This window comes from Rattus norvegicus, chromosome 8 (assembly GCF_021556685.1).
Source record: "Rattus norvegicus strain SHRSP/BbbUtx chromosome 8, alternate assembly SHRSP_T2T, whole genome shotgun sequence".
In the NCBI taxonomy this organism is placed as follows: Eukaryota; Metazoa; Chordata; class Mammalia; order Rodentia; family Muridae; genus Rattus; species Rattus norvegicus.
The window spans coordinates 11981667-12001334 of record NC_141541.1 but is presented as its reverse complement, the minus strand read 5'-3'; the positions used below and the strand labels follow the sequence as shown (position 1 = coordinate 12001334).

General features: G+C 38.2%; 1 protein-coding gene across 5 annotated transcripts in view; it reads right to left on the bottom strand.

The window, feature by feature from the left end:
* Positions 1 to 19668, bottom strand: part of Trpc6 (transient receptor potential cation channel, subfamily C, member 6) — a 106946-nt gene that overhangs the window by 10618 nt on the left and 76660 nt on the right. For all 5 annotated transcript variants that reach the window (NM_001429128.1, NM_001429127.1, NM_053559.2 and 2 more), the window contains 6 exon segments: positions 333 to 407; positions 1999 to 2202; positions 3184 to 3379; positions 4505 to 4769; positions 7795 to 8028; positions 13857 to 14073. In NM_001429128.1, the coding sequence (NP_001416057.1) occupies positions 333 to 407; positions 1999 to 2202; positions 3184 to 3379; positions 4505 to 4769; positions 7795 to 8028; positions 13857 to 14073 (1191 nt within the window).

Here is a 19668-nt window from a genome sequence, read left to right as displayed (position 1 = left end):
TGTGGCTGTTATCTATTTCTCTTACTTTTTAATGTGCACTGGTGTTATGTCTGTATGCATGCCTGTGCATACTAGTGCCTATGAAGTCCAGAAGAGGGTATTGGATCCCCTAGGACTGGAGTTACAAAGGTTATGGACTACGACGTATGTGTGTAAATTTGGACATGGGTTCCCTGGAAAAGCAGCCTATGCTCTTACCCACTGAGCCATCTCTCAAGCTGCTACAACACATCCCTTAACATCGCTTACAAACATGGGTTCTTTTCTCTGACAAGATAACTCTGATCCCAGGCAACGTAGATGTGAATTCCTAGTTTCAAGTATTAACTTACCTGATTTCTGTCAAGTGAAAATTTTGAAAGGTCTTCATGACTTCCCAACATTCCAAATTTCTTTTCTTCATTTCTCTTTAAAAGATAGACATTTAAATGAGTCCAGTAACATGGCCAAGTTTTACTCTTCAATCTTTAGATTACTCAGTTGGACCATATCCCAAAATCTACCTGCTCTAATCCTACAGCATGAGTTAGTGTCAGAAATACATTCTTTTTGAGTCTTCCCTTTAACAAGTCCTTGTATATTTATTTAAACATTAATTTTCACATGCTATAATTCTTATCAAATCTGACAACTGTATATTTAATTACATTGAGTAAAGAATTTTTTCCATTAATCCACTGACTAAACTAGATATATGGAGGAAGGCCATAGATGCATTTTTCCCCCAAATTTCTACGCACAATTATTTAGAATTTTAAAATCACTTTCTATATTGATTTGATTTAATCTCTGCAATGTAGAGGTGAGGAAATCTGAACCAATGGAGCTTGTCCCTGATTCAGAGTCTCATGCAGCTGGAACAACTATTGAAAAGTGTTTTCCTTCCATTCAGTGACAGCGAATGACAGACTCCTGTTATTTCAAGAACCCGCAAATCTGGTCAATGGGCCACCCAATCTAGGGAGGAACTTCTCCTACTGTCAGACACTCATGGTTTTCTGATTGGCAACAGTTACAGGGGCACCATACTTCCTACGACTATCCAACACTCTGCTTGGAAGATCTTATCATTATGAACTCGTTCTTTATAAAACTCAAATTGAATTATTTATAACTTTTGCTCATTGACTTACTTCTCAATTTTCGAGAAGACAAAAAATGCCTATAATCTCTAACCAAAACGAATTTTCTAAAAAGATCCTTGTTCCTTTCAAACTCCTTTTGAAGAAGAAACTGAGAGCTGTCACCACCCTGACCCACCTCCCCTGGAAGTGGCTGGAAACTTAACAATGATACTTGGTATGCTACTCAGCAGCCACAAAGGAGCCTTGTGCAGGGCACACACAGCACTGAGTATGTGTTTGAAAGGCTTCCAGGATTACTGACCTCAAAACTCTCATGTGTTTATAAACACTATATAAGATATCAAGTGAACTTTTTATACTGCATGACTCCTACCCCATCATCTGAACAGTACTCTTGATCTGTTCTTTCTTGAGATTAACTTGCCTGCTGGGATTCTTATTTCTAGTCAGTAATCTTAGACCTTCTTTCATCAAAAACCTTGCTGCAGACACTGACTTCCCACATTGTGTGTGAACAATCATTCCTGAACTTTGCTATGCACATGCTATCTCAGAGTCAGCCCAGCTCCCATCAGCTGTTCATAACTCCTGGCATTTCAGTAACAGTGAAGTGAGGAACTTGGGCATGAAGAGCACGATAAGGCTCCAAATGCTCTCACTTTCAGTATCTATCAGACAATGCATTGATTTAGTTACATTTCATAAATTTTTCTTAAACACACTGTTTAGGTAGGAATTTTCCAGTGTGTTCTTGCTAATCAACAGACCAAGGAGCACCATAGATATAGTGATGAGGAGTGAGAATAGAGGGACATGGTTCATTTATGGACAGCTCCTTTAAAAGGGTGTGCTTACTGCTTACCACGATGAAGGCAACAATTATGCCCTAGAGATTATTGAGCAAGCTAATCACCTTGTTCATCTCTGCATCTTCTTGAAAGCCTTTCTTATGACCCTGGATAAGCTCAGACATCCATTTCTTAAATTTCAATAGGAGATAAAGCAGGGACTTTGGACTTGGCACAAGATTGAAGGGGACAGGCAGTGTTCTTCCCTCTTCAAAGTAGGAAAACCACAATTTGGCCCTTGCAAACTTCCACTCCACATCCGCATCATCCTGTACAAATAGATGTGAGTGTTCAGCATGGAAACAGAATTATCAAGTTGTTATAATGCCACATGGCTAGAGAGAAGAGGGAAAGGCTACAAAAGGCCTAAGACTTCCAAGACAGAGCTCCATGGTACACTCATGCTGTATTCCTTCTGAAGTCTGCTTCAGACTTTACTAGGCTTGCAGGACTACTGATCTCAAAACTCCCAGCTATTTATAAACACTATGCAAGAAATCAAGTGTACTTTCTGACACTCTAAAGAACCCTGTGAGATAGTATACTTCACTCAGTCGTTCATTCATTCAGGGTACTTTTGGAATAAAAACCCACAGTCATCACCAATTTGAGAAAGGATTAATTCTGAATATATCTCAAGAACAGATTTGGACAGTAATATTATTTCTAAACTCTTTTTCATTTTTGGTATTGTTCTTTTGAAATAGAGTTTTACTGCATAGCCCAGGCAGGTCTGACCCTCATGTTATTCTATCTGCTTCAGTCTTACAAATGTTGGGATTTCAGCTTGGGCCACAACACCTGACTGTTGGTAATAACTGCTGACTAAAATAAGAACTCATCACTAGGTACAGTGGCACATGGACCCAGAAAATAGAAGCAGGAGGACCAGGAGCTCAAGATCATTCTCTTCTATGCAGCAAGTTCTAGGCTAGCTTGAACTACAAGAAATTCTATCTCTGAAAATGTAGAATAACAAAACACCACAAAAAAAGTTCACCTCGTTATACTATTTTAAATTTGAAGAAACAGTGATGCATTTGGACTTTGCAGACCTAGCAGATTCCATCAATACTGTGTTTAAGAGCAAAGTTAAACTCTTCAGCATTCCTTGACCAATATAGACCGAACAAGCATGGAATGTGGAGAAATAGCAAAGCAGGCAGAATCTGCTTCATTCCATTGATTATTGATCCTTACACTACTTGAAAGATGTAAGCATGGACTATAAGAGATTATAGATTTCATACCTCAATTTCCTGGAATGAACTGTTGATCATCGCAATTAACATATTTAGCAAAACAATGACCATTGTGACATTATAGACTCCATACAGAACATAGCCTATGTTCTCAATGAACTTGTGATTGTAGTTGATGACCACCGACTTCACTTCAGAAAGACCAAATATAGCCCAGAACAGAGTCTTAAAACTTTCCTCAACTCTGGGGAATCAAATAACAGAAAGAAAAATATGAGAAAAGATATGATTACATAATAATAGCATCATCATAAATCAGCTTTTTCAATATTCTTGCAAACTGCTTGATACTTATGAGAAGTCAAAATTGCCTGACTTTTTAGTTTCCCTTCTGTAAATGGGTAAAATTGTAGATCTGGGTTCACTGCAAAGATGTGATGCTGTGAACGAGAAGCATGCCTTGAGGTTTAGCATTGGATAGATAGTAAAGGCGATGAGATCACTTCACAGCTGTCAGACATTTGTATTTAAATGATCAATGGGTTGGCAAAGTTAAATGAATTGCTTTAAAGAAATACAACATGCTAAAGTGATTTTAGTTCTAGTTCATCTGTGCTTTCACCCATACAAAATAAATAGAAAGTAATGATACATCAGGAAATAGGACACTATAAATACAGACAATGGCGCCAAAATTCCTGGAATGACCTGGGAAAAACTGTGGTGCTATAGACATAATTGTTTGTCCAAGGTTAAGCCTATGTGTTTAACCCAGTTGGTTTAATTTCCCCTTTAAAAATGCACTTAGGAATGTGAAAAACAGTGAGCTTCTCTTGAGATGTCATTTGTCATGTGACAGGGAGGCTCCGACATTTAAAACACCGATTGCAGCACAATATTTGCAATTGTGTGTGGTGGTGGTGATGATGATAGGTTCCAGGAAACCGAGCTGTGAGAGCAGCTGTCCTCATACCTAGTCTTCTGGATTCCCCGTTAAAGAGAATGGCCCGTGATGTAGAACAGTCGATGCTACATAGCCAGCATTGTCAGCACTTATGCAACATTGCTTAGCTTTAGTGAGCTTTGGTTTCTCCTTTTTGTGGACTGAAGATAATAAATGTATGTGTGGGAGGTATTTGTCATCTAATCTGATTCTAAAAACATTATTTATCATCATTTTATGTTGGGAAGTTTCCTATATGCTAGTCTTCTTGCAATCCACTTTAAGATCTCCTCATCTTGCTAATGCATACCGAGAGAAGAGGTCTGCACCAAAGTGTAGACCTGCAAGCATAAATGCTATTGGTCAAACCCCCTCCTAATCCTCTAATCTGCAGCCTCTACCATCAAGACACATAGCACCACATACGTTGTGAAGGCTTCATTCTGTTTTGCACCAATGTAGTAGGAGTAGAGGTTGAACATTCCAATCATAAAGGCTACAAACACCATGATGAATATGACCATGAATTTGAAGATATCTTTCACTGTTCTTCCAAGTGAAATCTGCAGAGGTCCAAAGCTTTCATTTGCCGGTAAAATGTAAGCTATTCTGGAGAAACTTAAAACCACCGCGATTGCATAAAGACCTTCAGAGATGATCTGAGGATCGGTAGGGTCCCACTTTATCCTGGCTGGAGAAAAAATAATCAGAGACAAAGATTATGGTAAGTTCCCATGGTTTATTTACTTAGGTAAATTCTTCTCTGAGAAAATAAATGTTCAATCAAATTTCCCAAGTGTAAGTTTGTTCTCTGAAGAACTTCTCAAGTATCTGTAGCATATTCTTACTTGATTGGGGTGATTTGTTATGAATTCTCAGTATAATATAATCCTGTAGACCAGTTGAGCAACTGATTCTATTGATTTTATTGATAGCTACAAATGGAAGAAAGAACTTATGCAAATTACCCCTCAGTTTCATTTCTCCCTCTCTAGCAATTAGGTGGTTCTGCTCCTGTGGCTCTCATATGCCCTTCAAAATTCATTGTTTACATACGGACAGTGCTTAAAAACATCTGTCCATTACTCTGTTGAAGTATTCATCATCTTGAACTATAACTACAAAATAATGTTATTTGTGGCTTATCCTCCTTGTTATTTAAACTTACTAGAAATACTTTTTATTGGTCAGTAAAACAAGTCTATTTTGTCACAAAAAATTTCTATAATTCATTAATAATTTCTTCTGGCATTATTACATCAAGCCATCAAAACCCACTTAAGAGACCATTATGAAGAAAATAAATGCAACACAGTGTGTAAGAAGCAGGAGAATATAATTATAATTTTGCATTTCCTCATTTGCAGAGAATTAGAATTAGGAAAGGATAACACAGAACTTATGAATGTGTTTCCTTTTTATAGTGTTTTGAGTGTCCCCTATAAATAGATATTTTTGAGTATATTTTAGGAAACTACTTAAATAAAAAATTAGAATTGAAGTAAGTACTAAGAATTCACAATAAGGAGACTTTAGTAATATAGATATTAAACCCACAAAGGTGTCAGTTAACAGATTTCTTACTAGAGAGTTTCAATAAATATTCAAAAGGACTATATTTCCCCAAAAGCCAAGTTCCTATGGGAGGGATGATTTTCCTTTGGCAAATACTGTACTTTATTTCCATTCTAGTCACTTTTCTCCAGGGGAGAAAAAATAATTCACCTGGTTTGTTAATCTGGGATAGGGAAAAAGTCTGTTTGGATCGTGGGCCTGGCATCATCATCTTTAGTCTTATGGGACTTCTCAGATCCCCACAGAAGCATCCCTGAAGATCAACCATTTACTGAAATCACCATGTCACCCCTCATTGAGAAATTTGATGATAACTCTTACAATTTCTGCTACTCAGCCTTGGTGATCGGTCTGGTTCAGATTTATGACATCTACCCTTTTATCAGGTTTAGGAATAATGATTAGGACTCAACTCCATATTCATTCATTTGTTTTATCTCTCAACTTATTCAATGCCTGGTTGGAAACAGTGTCATTATTATTTACAGAGAGCCTTCCTGGAGACTTCAAAGACTTTTGGGTTGAAACAGCTTATATGTCTTGAAAGGAAAATAGGTTCAAATATAAACTTTTTCAAGTCATGTGTATATGGATTCAATGTCACACGTGTTGACATGTCATACTGATTAAATTAATTTCATTAACATATCAATCACCTCACAAACTTTTTCTGTGTGGTAAGAACATTTAAAGGTAACTGTCTTCTGCAATTTTCCCTTGCACAATATGCTGCTGATAACCCCAGGCACCATGCTGTAGAAAAGAACAGTAGCATTTGTAAACTGTGTCTGACTACAATATGATCTTCTCTCTGACCCACATGACTCTGTTCCTGCCAACCACCAGTATGATGTACTCTATGAGAACACACATGTAAGTGACGTCATGAGGCTTTTTCCATGCCAGTCTTGTTTCACATAACATGATGTTCATTGTGGTTTTGTAATAATCATCTCCTTTCTTATTTAAACTCAAGTATCATTTCATCACGTGTGCATAATTCAAATGTAAACTTTTCTATTTCAACATTTCACAATTATTGAACATGGTTGATTAGACAAATATCTAATGAACTCCTACCATCAACATGTGATCCTGTCAAATGCTCCAACAAAGCCTGCATTAAGAGGCCATACATTTTTGGCCAGGTGTGGTGGTGCTTATTTTTAACCATGACACTTGGGAACTATAGGTAGATGGATCTTTGTGAGTTGAAGGCCAGCACGGTTTACAAAGTGAACTTCACGGCACAACCAAGACTACACAGAGAAACCCTATCTCAAAAAAAAAAAAGTAGGAGGAGAAGACTAAAGAGAAAAAGAAAAAGCCATATATGATTCACTGTTACTACTCAAGTTGTTCTCACAGAAGTACTACAAAGTAGTTTGCTCAGGTCTGTGCATTAGGTGAATGGTCAAGTGAGTTTAAACAGCATAAGAATCAACGGGATACTGAAATAGATGAAGGGGAGGAGCCGATGATAAGATCTCTGCTTCCTTACACTGTTATAAACAAAGGTACAGCCAAAATAAGACTTTAGTAGAGGCTTTAGAAGGAAGGGGATGCTTTCATGACATGAAAGACATGATTGGTCAAATACCTATTCTGCCTCTTTTTGGATCACTGTCTAATGTGGACTATCTATCTTAGTAGACTAGGAAAAAAATGGAGTAGAGAGAGGGCTCAGTGTTTAAGAATGTTGCTTCTCAGTTCCCATAAGTCCTGTTGAACAGCTCATAACCACCAGTAACTTTAGCTTCAGTGGATCTAACAACTGCTGTACACTTTAGGTACTTAGTCTTACATGAGAAACACACAAAGACATAAATAAAAATAAAAAGGAAGCATAAAATACACATATATGAGGTATGTGATAGTGATTCTCAGTGGATTTGATAGCTATTGAGTTGATCCAAGAGATAATGGGGGATGGTTCTTTTGGTTAATAAAGGTTTCCAATCAGAAGATAAATAAAAAGGAGAGGCAGAAAGCATGATTCTTCAGACACTGATGCTATTTGTCAAATGCAGATGCTATCAATAAACAATTTTACGTGAAGTGGAGAACAACTACTACTACTGATGTCTCTTTCACAAGAAAGTAGTTTATTGTCACTAGTTTAATCAGTATTGTAAACTCACCCAGATTGTAGTATTTGACGTTGTCCCCCAGTGTGACTTTTGTCAAGTCCTTTAAAGTGTCATTTGCATCGATGATGCTCTGAGCTTTGGATGCATGCCAGAATGCCATAAATCTTGCAATGAATGATGCTGCAAAGATTGCTAACATTCCAAAGTCAAGCATATTCCACAACTCAAATAAATATTCTTTGGGGCCTTGAGTCCAGATTTCTTTACATTCAGCCCATATCATTCCTGCATTGGTAAAGAGTTAATATAACAGATCAATTTCATTCTAACTGTAGCTCTTCCATGGCGAAAAACAATTGGAAAAGTCTCACTGGCTATTCACAGCCCTGTAAATATCCCCCACCTTCCTTTCCCACCCCCAAAAACCACAGTCCAACATCACCGAACTACCAGAAAGCAATCAAGTGATACTGAGTAAGAATCTCAAGTGAAATGGTCTTCTATTTCTAGCAAAGGAAAAAATAATTAAGATGTTCATTATGATAACCCAAACAAACATATACACACTTAAAATGGAAATGCTCAGTTTCACAATGTAGTTATGCAGACATTGGATATAAATTGTCATATAAATTACTGTAAGTTACAGGTCACAGGAATAGCACACTAACTTCTAAATACAGAACCTCTGTTGACCATTGGCCTCAGCTATGGCCTCTCGAAAACCACTTGTACCCTTCCTACTGTGTGCCACACCCAGACAGACAAAGAAATACATAAAACTCCTCTGATGGGGACTTTGGCTCAAATATTAACGGCCTTGCCGTATTTCTCTTTGTGTGAATGAAAGTTCGAACACATCTAACCAAAGATGCCTTCTCCCCTTCTCCAACCCTGAGGGCTAAATGTGCACCTGGTTTGGCAGCCCTTGACCTCTGACCCTCAGAAAAAAAATGCTCCTTAATAAAATTGCACTTCTTTCAATGTAAACATTGGTTATTTAGTATTTCTATGTGTATCTTGAGGGACCAGAACACACCCCAGTTGAAGGAATCAGAGAAAGAACTGGAAGAGCTTGAAGGGGCTCGAGACCCCATATGAACAACAATGCCAAGCAACCAGAGCTTCCAGGGACTAAGCCACTACCCAAAGACTATACATGGACTGACCCTGGACTCTGACCTCATAGGTAGCAATGAATATCCTAGTAAGAGCATCAGTGGAAGGGGAAGCCCTGGGTCCTGCTAAGACTGAACCCCCAGTGAACTAGACTGTTGGGGGAGGGCGGCAATGGGGGGAGGATGGGGAGGGGAACACCGATAAGAAAGGGGAGGGGGGAGGGGATGTTTGCCCGGAAACCGGGAAAGGGAATAACACTCGAAATGTATATAAGAAATACTCAAGTTAATAAAAAAAATTAAATGGCATGCAGTCTGTGAACAAATTTAAAATTAGCATCTTGAAAGACTAAAGGACATTAAAGTAGCAATTAGTATCAGTGTACGGATAGTAGTTGACATCTTTGATGTAATTACCAACACTTCATGGTTTTCCAAACATTTAATGCAGTGCTTAGGGCTGTTAGTTGTGAGGTTTTGATCTCCAATAACTCCAAGAATGCAGCTTTCAAAATGAGAGTGTAAATTTACCTACTTTGCAAGACAATGTAAAATAAAATGCCATGTGAAAATGTAGATTGCAGTACTAACATTTGGGAAGAAACTATGACAAACAATTTTTGTCCTTCCTTCTTTGGTTTACTCATAATATTCACGTATCCTCTCTCTTAACTTGACTAATATTACTTGATTTAAAAAAGTTAAGAATGCCTTCTGTTCTGTCATCCCAATCTCCTCTTAGCGCCCTGTGGCGAAATAAAATTCAACCCTGTGTTCAAGCCTTATTTCATAAATAACTTCCTAACCTAAGAAATAGGATGCTTTCCTAATTTTCAGCAGCCCCAGCCCCGTTCTCACAATCATCTCATGTCTATCACAGAACATGCCAATCCAATACCTGAGGAGCCCTGAGGAGAGAAGGAAAATGCCATGGCCTTTGCTCTCTGAGAACATATCATGTGCTTTTCTCAGTACAGCACAAAGAATCAGAGAATGTGGTCTTACAGGCAAGGCAATTTCACACTCATATTAGGTAATTTCAGGTTAAGGGAGCATTAACATTGACTTTCTATGAACTCTTATAAATTTGTAACAGAAAATAATGCAAGACTCATATTCACACCAAAACAATGAACAAGATAGGAAAACCTAAGACATCTAAGTTCTTGGTATGATCCCCAGGTGTCTTCCAACCTCAACAAAGACCACAATGATGGAGAGTAATGCACAGCAGCTCCGACCTCTGGGAAGTCAGCGATCACATAGTCTACTGATACACAGGGACCGAGGGGAACTCCATAAAACCCACACAATCCACCATCTTTAAAGCTTTCCATTCTTCCTCATTTCTTTCCTTCCTCTTTTCTATGATATAAATGGTATCTTGTTGTAGTCAACAAAGCACAGCAAGCATTCAGAGGTATTCAACGTAAAGGAAGTATGCCCATCTGCTTCCCTCTCTGCCATCCCCACCCCCGGGCTGTTGCTTAAGAACTTTTGAAACTGCCCACATTTGGGTCAGAGAGCTCTCCATAGGGACCACAATGCTTACACAGCACTGGGTGAGTGACTTATTACTTCTGAGGGAGACTTGCTCTGCTGCCAGATTGTGAGGACTACCTCTTCAAAGAGAGTGTGCTGGCTCTATTTCTGCTCTCTAGCGCAGTGGGAAGTATGCCAGCTCTCTCTACATTTGAATTTCTCTAAAGTACTGCTAACCTGTGTGCTCTTCTAGCAGAGCTGTGCTTAGCTGTGAAACTATAGCAGCTTAGGCTTCAATGTATCCTGCTTGCCCCCTCCTTCCAGGCATATTTTATCTTCTTTCTCTCTAAATGAGACCCCCAGCCACCAATGGAGTTGGCTCAAGTTACAATACTGTGCCCCCTTCTTTCTATCACCTTCAGCAATGAAAAGTAACACCCCAAGTCCTCCAAGAAACTCATTGTGGGGTCCCTCATTCTATAGTTTGCTAATCTTCTGAGAACCACTCCAGTGAGGTAACTCATTGTCACTCACTCTGCAGCTGCTGTCACAGGCAAGCACTGTCCTTTGTCAATCTTGCAGCCCTGGTCTCCACAGCAGGACAATGGCAGCCCTGAGTGTGATCTTACCCTCTTAGAGTCAACCCAGGATTCCAACAACTCCCTGTAGGTGACAAATAAGTGACCCATGGACTTCTGAATATTAAGCACTTTTAAACCTGCACCCTGACTGTGTTCCCGCTAGACTTTACATCAACATGGGTGTGCAGTTATCCTGCCTTGCCACAAATCTCTTGGAATATCAGTTCTACTTTTTGGCTGTTAGAATTTTCATCAAATGAAAGTCAAATATTTGTTTTCTGTTTTTAAAAACATGACTATTTTGCACCAACCAATGTAACACATCCAGCCATTGACCCACATAGGCAGTTTCTTCTTAATATTTGTAGAAGGCTCTGTGACTTTCTTGCAAGAACAAAAAAACATGAAAATACACAGTATTACCAGAAACCTCACGTATACCACATGTGCATAGCTAGCTGTTTTACTTTTTGTTTTTTCTTCAAGTAAGCATTGTGACATAATTTCTGAAGCAAAACAAACATACTTTTCTTCATAACATTAAAGGTTAATTTAATATTTTCAGCTTTGTTTTTTATTGAAAAGTATCTAACTCTATACTAAAAATATCAAATTATGGAAAGAATGAATTTTGATACAGAATGAAATGAGCTTTCATTATCTCTAACTCTCTCTATAAAATTTCTTTCTTTTAAAAATGATATCTTGTACTTAAGAAGACATCTCTTTTCTAATAGGAAATATTCATCCTGTGAAGAAAAACGGAAAATATCCAGTGAAATTTTTAATAATTATTATTTATCATTATTTGTAATTATCTGAGATTAACCGAGCCTGCCTTTTGTGCCAACCTCTATATTATATATCTTATTTATACTCATATATTAAAAGCTAGTTCTTTGTGTAACAAGATAAAGATGATATAATAGTATTTGCTCTTAAGTCATAAAACAGAGATAAAATATATCTCTTCAAGTTTTGTCAATTAAACTAGAAAAGAAAGAGTTAAAAGTCAAAGTCTTGCCTTATGTTCAACGTTTACCAATATTTTTGTAAAAACTAAAGCAAAACTGTTTTTCTAAGAAATATGAAATGAAGTGGTTTAAAGGTGTTGAATAACTCAGTAGCTATTGAGTTACCTCAGAGTTGAGAATAATCATGCTGTAATTGTCATGCAACTTCCTAATATTTCAAATGATTATCCACTGGGCTTCAATATGAAGAAGCCAAGAGGACATGGAAGTTCTAGAAGTGACATGAAATTGATTGCAATTATTTCTCCTGGGGACTCAGATGGACAGTTGATGGAGCAGACCCTATGGACTACTGGAGATTCTGTATTAAAAGCTCTTGAGTCTTCTTTATGTTCTACATAGTGCTACGTAGGGAATTTCATGCAGTCAAGGCCTTAAGAGTCACATGAGATTGAAGAATTTCTGCAAATTTGTCTATGGCCAGACTTCTTCCAGGAGCCAAACTTCCTATGATTTAGTTGACATTTATCCCTGGAAATGTTAGGACATTTCAAAGTTAATCACAAATTTAACAAGGAGTCCTTCATGCTTCCCCTTCTAAGCAGGACATTCTCTATTCCCCACTAGAGGACAGTAACACCTTCTAATCCACAAACCCCCACCCCCTTAGACACACAACAATCACCAAGTTACCCACAGTTTAACCTTTAAGTCATTCTCAGGTCCTGTTCTGTCCATGATGAACTCAGGTCACTTTCCTCCAATGAGCTCAGCCTCTGGGTTCACCACTCCTTCAAGCCTCCCTCTACCTCAAAACCATAGAAGCATTTCTGAAATGTGCTCAGAACCCATCACCAACCACTGGAAATCACCCTCTGATCATTAAACGGCTCACATCTGTCATCCACATCCATGAAGCACCCTGATACCAGCTAGGAAAGCCTCATAATATCTCAAGTGGTCCAGTCTTGTCACAGCGCCACAGCTCAATACCTGGTTCTCCCATGCCTTCTGTGTCCTTATCTTTCAAATGCTTGATCTGGTTAGCATTTCCTTTTCCCCAAACCCTTAACTTAAAGGTACCATTGGTATTTAGGGAGGATTTCCTGATTGTTCTTTGTCCTACCTCACTCAGATTTAAATGTCTAATCTGTACTTGGGTAGCAACTTACAAGTTCCCCAACTGTAGCATTTTCTACAAATGAGATTTTATTATTAATTTATTGATTTGTTACCCAGATTACTTCCTTTCAGCTCAGTGTCCTTATTACCCAGTGACACTCAATAACTGTTCAATGTATTTATTCATAAATATCCATGAGACACCTTTCTCACATGCTTTGTAATTTGTGACAATCCACAGGTGTAAGTGAGCTCTAAAGACAAATCAAATCCTGTAATGCTTCATACTGAATTGCTTCTCTCTCACAAGCCACCTGAGGAAGTAAGCTATTTAATGCTCACATAACTAAATGAAATAGATATTATTATATATAAAAGATTGGAAATCTGAGGTACGGAGAAACTATGTGGTTTGATGAATGTCAACGGCTTTGAATATAATACATTTTTAATAAAAAATGAGTGGCTATTAGCTTCAGTTTCTCTTAAATCTCAATGTAAAATAACATGGTTGTTTTCAAGCTTGAAAGCAAAGCTCTCCCAAACCTCACATGAGAGGTTCTGCTTATTGATGGTGGGTTTGACTACGGGCATCCTGCTGGCTTTCTTCCTTTTGGGAGCTGAGGTGGGAATGCAATTATCACATGGCATATGAAGAGATTGTGACTGGCAATAAGGCCACCATAGCAACTGTGAAGATCACAAAGACAGTCACGGTGCATGGAACACTGTTTCCTGCTGCATACATTTGTATGACTGATCATGTGCAACAATCATCAGGATTCAGTCCAGTTGCTAAGGCTGCAAAAAGAACAAGACAGGAAATCAGTCTTTACCTATTACCCAGGATATAATGAGCATCTCCATCCATGAGAAACAGGATGTTTTCATCCTGAACAGCTGCCTTGCATTATCTGTGCTGGTTTCATTAGGGAGGAGCTTGGTGCCTTCAAATCTGTCAGCTGCATTCATGACGAGCAGCCCCAGGAAAATGGTGAAGGAGGCCGCATGTGCTACGAACTTCATGAATGGACCTCGTAATATCTTCCCCATCTGCCGTGACACACAGCAACAGAAAAATGTTAGCTTTATCCTCTCTCCCTCCCTCTCTCTCTCTCTCTCTCTCTCTCTCTCTCTCTCTCTCTCTCTCTCACACACACACACACACACACACACACACACACACACAAACATCTGCATATTTCAACACTCTCCTAAATTAATCATACATATTTACATGATTTGTAACAGAACAATGATTTTTATGCTGTTGTAATTTTTAGGTCATGTTCTCCAACGTGCTAAGGTTTCTAGTAATTGAGAACTAAATTTTCTATCAAGAATATTTAAATTCTTGTGCTAGGGAGAGAGTCCAACAGTTAAGAGCACTTGTTGCTCTTCCAGAAGACTTAAATTCATAGCCCCAACACCCACATTGGGTTGCTCTTGTAACCCCATCTCCAGCGATCCGATGCTTCTGCTCTTCTGCAGGCAGGCAGATGTATAAATGCACACGGACTGGCTGTAGCCATTCCTATTCCCCTCTGTGTTCTTGGTGACTGTGGTTTATCACTTGGCAATGCTCCTGATGGACTGATCTATAGCCAGGATACCCGTTCCTGATGCCACCATTCAATGAGCGATGTCAGACAGCTCCTTCTGCTCCAGGTTCAGTGCTGGGAATAGCTAGGTCGTGGTGCAGGCAACAGCATGCTCCTGACAGGACTGAGTGGATTGGCCTGCCACCCCAGCAGGTCAGCAAGATGCCTGAGGATATGACTGGGATCACCAGGACCCGTTTTGCTATGGTCATCCCTAAGAGAAAGCAGCTTAATAGTTGGGAAGTGGGATGTGGACTTTTAGAGCCAGAACTACCTTCATGTGTCTCAGGGGACTGGATATTTCTATTTTCACTCAGTTCCAAGAATATTGTGATGTCTTTCTTGGGTTCTTCTTTGATCACCATATTTCTTTCATCATTTGTTAATGAATTGTTTCATCTCAGTGAGTTTATTTACACCTACTAGAGTTTTGTTTGCTGTGGATCTGGAGTTTTATTCTGTAACGGTCAGATAGGAATATGGGACTCTCTCAGTTTTTCTGCTTTTGAGATGCTTCCATGGACTGCTACATAGAATCTGTGTTCTTTGGCACTTCAGTGGACTATTTTATAGACATCCATAAGGTACATTCGATGTAAGATCTCTTTTAATCCTTATGTTTCTCTCTTTACTTTTTGTTTAGATGACCTGTTTCTTTTTTTTAAAAGTGGGGCACTGAGACTGAATACCACTATTGGGCTTGTGTTAATCTGTGTCTTTAATTCCATGAGCATGCTTTGTATAAAATTTGGTGAGCCTGTGTTTGGTACATATACATTTAGTATTATGATTTTTCTCCTGATTAATTGATCCAAACACAGATGGGAAGAAAAAAATAAAAATAAGAGTGGAAGTGAATGAAATAGAAACAAACAATACAATACAAAGAATCGTTGGATCTCAGAGCTGGTTCTTTGGGAAAATAAACAAGATTGACAAATCCTTAGCCCCACTAACCAAAAGAAAGAAAGAGAGGACCCAAATTATAAATATCAGAAAAAAAGAGAGAAACATAACATACACCAAAGAAATACAGAATGTTTTAAGTTTTTTTAATACTCTATTAAGGTGGAAAGTATTTTTAAGTGGGTCATTTTCTTGATTTATCTAAACTATCAAAATTAAACTAGAAAGAAACCAACCAGCTAAACAGACACAGGAGAAGACTGAAACTGTAATAAGTCTTCTAACTAAATGTTCCACGCCCAGATGTATTTATAGCAAAATTCGACCATACTTTCCCAGAAGGAGCTGCAATGAATTCTTCTTTGACCCCCCTCCCAAAAATAGAATGTAAGGGTCACTTCCAAATTCATTCTATGAATATAGTATAACTCTAATACCCAAGCCAATTAAAGACAGAACTAACACAAAAAGAAAACAGGCCAATATACTAATGAACATATATTCAAAAATCCTTAACAAAATACATACAAATACAGGCATACATTAAGAATATCCTCCCACTTTAATCAAACTGGTCATATCCCCAAAACACATGCCTGAGTCAACATACCTAAGGGAATAAATAATGATAAATTATATAAATAGATTTAATGACAAAAATAACATAATCCCCTCAGTAGATATAGAAAAGGCCTTTGACAAAATCAAACATGATTTCATGATATAAGTATTAGAGAGAATAGGACTGGAGAGAACGCACTCAATACAGTAATGGTATCTATGATAAACCCACATCCAACATTATCCTGAATGGAGAGAACCTTGAAGCAATACTATTTAAGTAGGGAATGAGACAGATCTACTCACTATTCTTACTTCCTTTCAATATTGTTCTTGAAGTATTAGCTGGAGTAATAAGGTGAGAGAAGAAAATTAAAGGGATAGAAACAGAAAAACAAAGTCAAAGTATCCCCTTTTGCAAAAGATATGATATTATGAATAAGAGGTCTCAAAAATTGAATCAGGAAACGTTTAGCAACAATCAACAATTTCAGCAAGAGTAGCCTATAGTTCTTTGTCAATAGTTAGTGCTTTCTTGTTTATTCAGCCATTTCTAGAAGAGACTGCTTCACAGTATACATTCTCGTATTCTGAGTTTTCTAATTTTTCTACCATGATTCCAGGTAAGCCTGGAATCCTCGAGATTGTTCTCTTGATTTCCATTGTGTGTCTATGGTGGTTTTCCGTAATGATCTCCGTTTGCTGTAAAGAAAGCTTTCTTTCCTGAAGTGTAGTGGTAGCTACTGTTATGTGTGGATACAAATAACGTATTTAGAATGCAGGAATCGTGTAAGGAATCATGATTGTCTAATAAAATGGGGGTAGTGCTCTCTTCTAAACTTCATGACCTCACTAGCCCTAGAAAGTTGGCTAGGATTCTAGTACAGGATCATTCCACTCCTGAGTGGACCTCAAGTCCAATTAGAGAGCTGTTGGTTTCTAGCAACATGTGTGCCAACTACTGCATCTCTGGGAATGCCTCGCCTTGCTGGCAGCTGTCATGGACCATAAGTATTCTGACTCAGTAGGACTGTTTTAATTGCTTCCCTCTCTTGGCAGTTTTCTGGTACCACGAAAACTAGAACATAGGAAAGAGAATTCTCAGGTCAGATCCAGTGCTTGAATCATCCAAGTCCCACTTCTCAAGCATGAGACATCTTCAGTGAGAGGAGCCACCTTCCAACCCTGAGAGGCAACCAAGGGCTACATCTCTAATCTAGACTGTTTGGGAAGCTGCTAGGACTACCTTGTCTGACCATTCAAAAGGTAGTTTCTAATGCTTGGTTACCTAGGCTTTTCTTAGTGTATGGTTCTTGTGGGCAGTATTGTCAGCCCTAGTGGCATAGTGGCATAATTTCTTATGTATTATATATATATAATATATGCTATAATTTTTGGTAAATTAAAACAAAATATGGATTCCTCAAGGCTTCATCAAATACCTTCGGTGTTATTTGTCCCATTCTTCTCATTCCCCATCTTCTATTGAAAGACATTTAGGTTGTTCTCATTTCCTGGTTAGTGTGACTAGGGTGTCCACGTACATTGCTGAACAAGTGTCAGTGGAATAAGATGTTGAGTTCTTCGGGCATATGCCAAGGAATGGTATGCCAAGCTACATCATGTGGTAGATTACTTTTAATGGTGTGAGAGCTTTCCATACTGATTTCCAGAGAAGCTACCCCAATCTTCATCCTCATCAACATCGTTAGCATTTGTTACAAGTTATTGTGTCAATCTTCAGTCATTTTGACTAGGGTGAGATGAAATCTCAAAGTTTTTAAATTTTCATTTTCCTAATTTATAAGAGTGATAAACACTTTCGAGGTGTTTCTTAGCCATTTCTTCTTTGGGAAACCCTTTGTTTGTATCCCTAGTCCATTTAAAATATATTTAAAAGATTTTTTGAGGTTATAATAAATCATTTCTCTTTCTCACTTTTCCTCCCTCCCAATACTTTCATATGCCCCTATTCTTCTCTATCAAATTTACGTCTTTTCGTTAACTGTCCTATATATTTTTATACATAAATACAACCTGCTCAGACTATATGTTACACATTTGTTTCCGTGATTCTTCATTTACTGAGTCCTTTGTATATTCTGGACATTGACCCTTTGTTGTGTCTTTTTTGTTTTATGAGGTCTCAGTTGTCAATTGTCAGCCTGAAGTACTTGGCTAATGAAATCCTGATCAAAAGATCCCTTTGTATACCTATTCATATAGGCTGTTGTCAATGATTCTTCTAGCAGTCTCAGTGTTTCACATTTCAAAGTGAGGTCTTTAATCTGCATGAATCTAATTTTTTGTACTGCATAATAGACGAATGCCTAGTCTTATTCCTCTGCATGGGAACACCCAGTTTCCTAAGCACCATTTGTTGAAGATGCTGTCTTTTCTCCAGTGCACGTTTTTGCCTCTTTGTCAAATATCAGATGGGTGTGGTTATGAGTATTCATGTTTGGGTTTACTATTCTCTTTCTTGTTCTACATGTTTGTTTATACACCAGTGACAGATTGCCTGCAAAACTATAGCTCTACAATATAGTTGGAAGTCTAAAATAGCAATCCTCCGCGGTTCTTCTTAGTCATAATTACTGTGTCTATCTAGGGTTTTTCAATGCTTATGAATTTTAGGTTTTTTAAAATTACCTGTTGAAAAGGTTGTCATATTTTGATTGAGATGACATTGAGTCTATAAATGTGCTTTGCTAGGATTGTCGTTTTAACATCTACTAATCTATGGACATGGGCTATGTTTCCATTTTCTGGTGTCTTTCTCCATCTTTCTTCAGGAGTTTGAAGTTTTAAAAGTCAGTCACCTCATTAGGTAAGTTTATTCTTAGATGTTTTATTATCTTTGATGATGTTATTAATGATAGTTTGCCCATAATCTCTTTCTCAGTGTGTGTGTGTTTTGGTGATATCTAGAAAAAATATTAAATTTTGTAACTTGACTATTTTTCATTGCTTCCTTCCTGTGACAGCTTACGGGAGACGACAGCCATTGAGGAAGAACTACAGGCTACTCTGGACTGCTGGAAGAATTGGGCTCTTTCAGGGATGAGGCCCTTATTTGTCTGTCCAAATGTACAGCCGTCAGCCCTGAAACCATTCACACCATATCATCAACATGAACTTCGTAAGTTGTATTTCTACATATCCGTGCATACACATGCATCCGTTCATCCATATAAAGGTTTCTAACAGTGATAAACAAATAGAAAGAAGCTGTCAATTTGAGAGATGTGTGCTCATGGGAGAGATTGAGGGGGGGGGGCATTGGGATTGGTTGGAAAGAGAAAGGGATGGGGGAAATCAATGCAATTGTGCTTCAGCTAAAAGCATTTTAACAAAAAAATGTGCATCTAAGATTATTTAAAAGAAGTGCTTCTTGGGGCCGGAGAGATGGATCAGCAGTTGAGAGCACTGACTGCTCTTCCAGAGCATCTGGCACCCATCAATTCCCAGAACCCCCATGGCAGCTCACAGCTGTCTATAACTCCAAGATCTGACCCCTCACACAGGCATGCCAGCAGAAAACAAATGCACATAAAAATAAAATAAATATTTTTTAAAA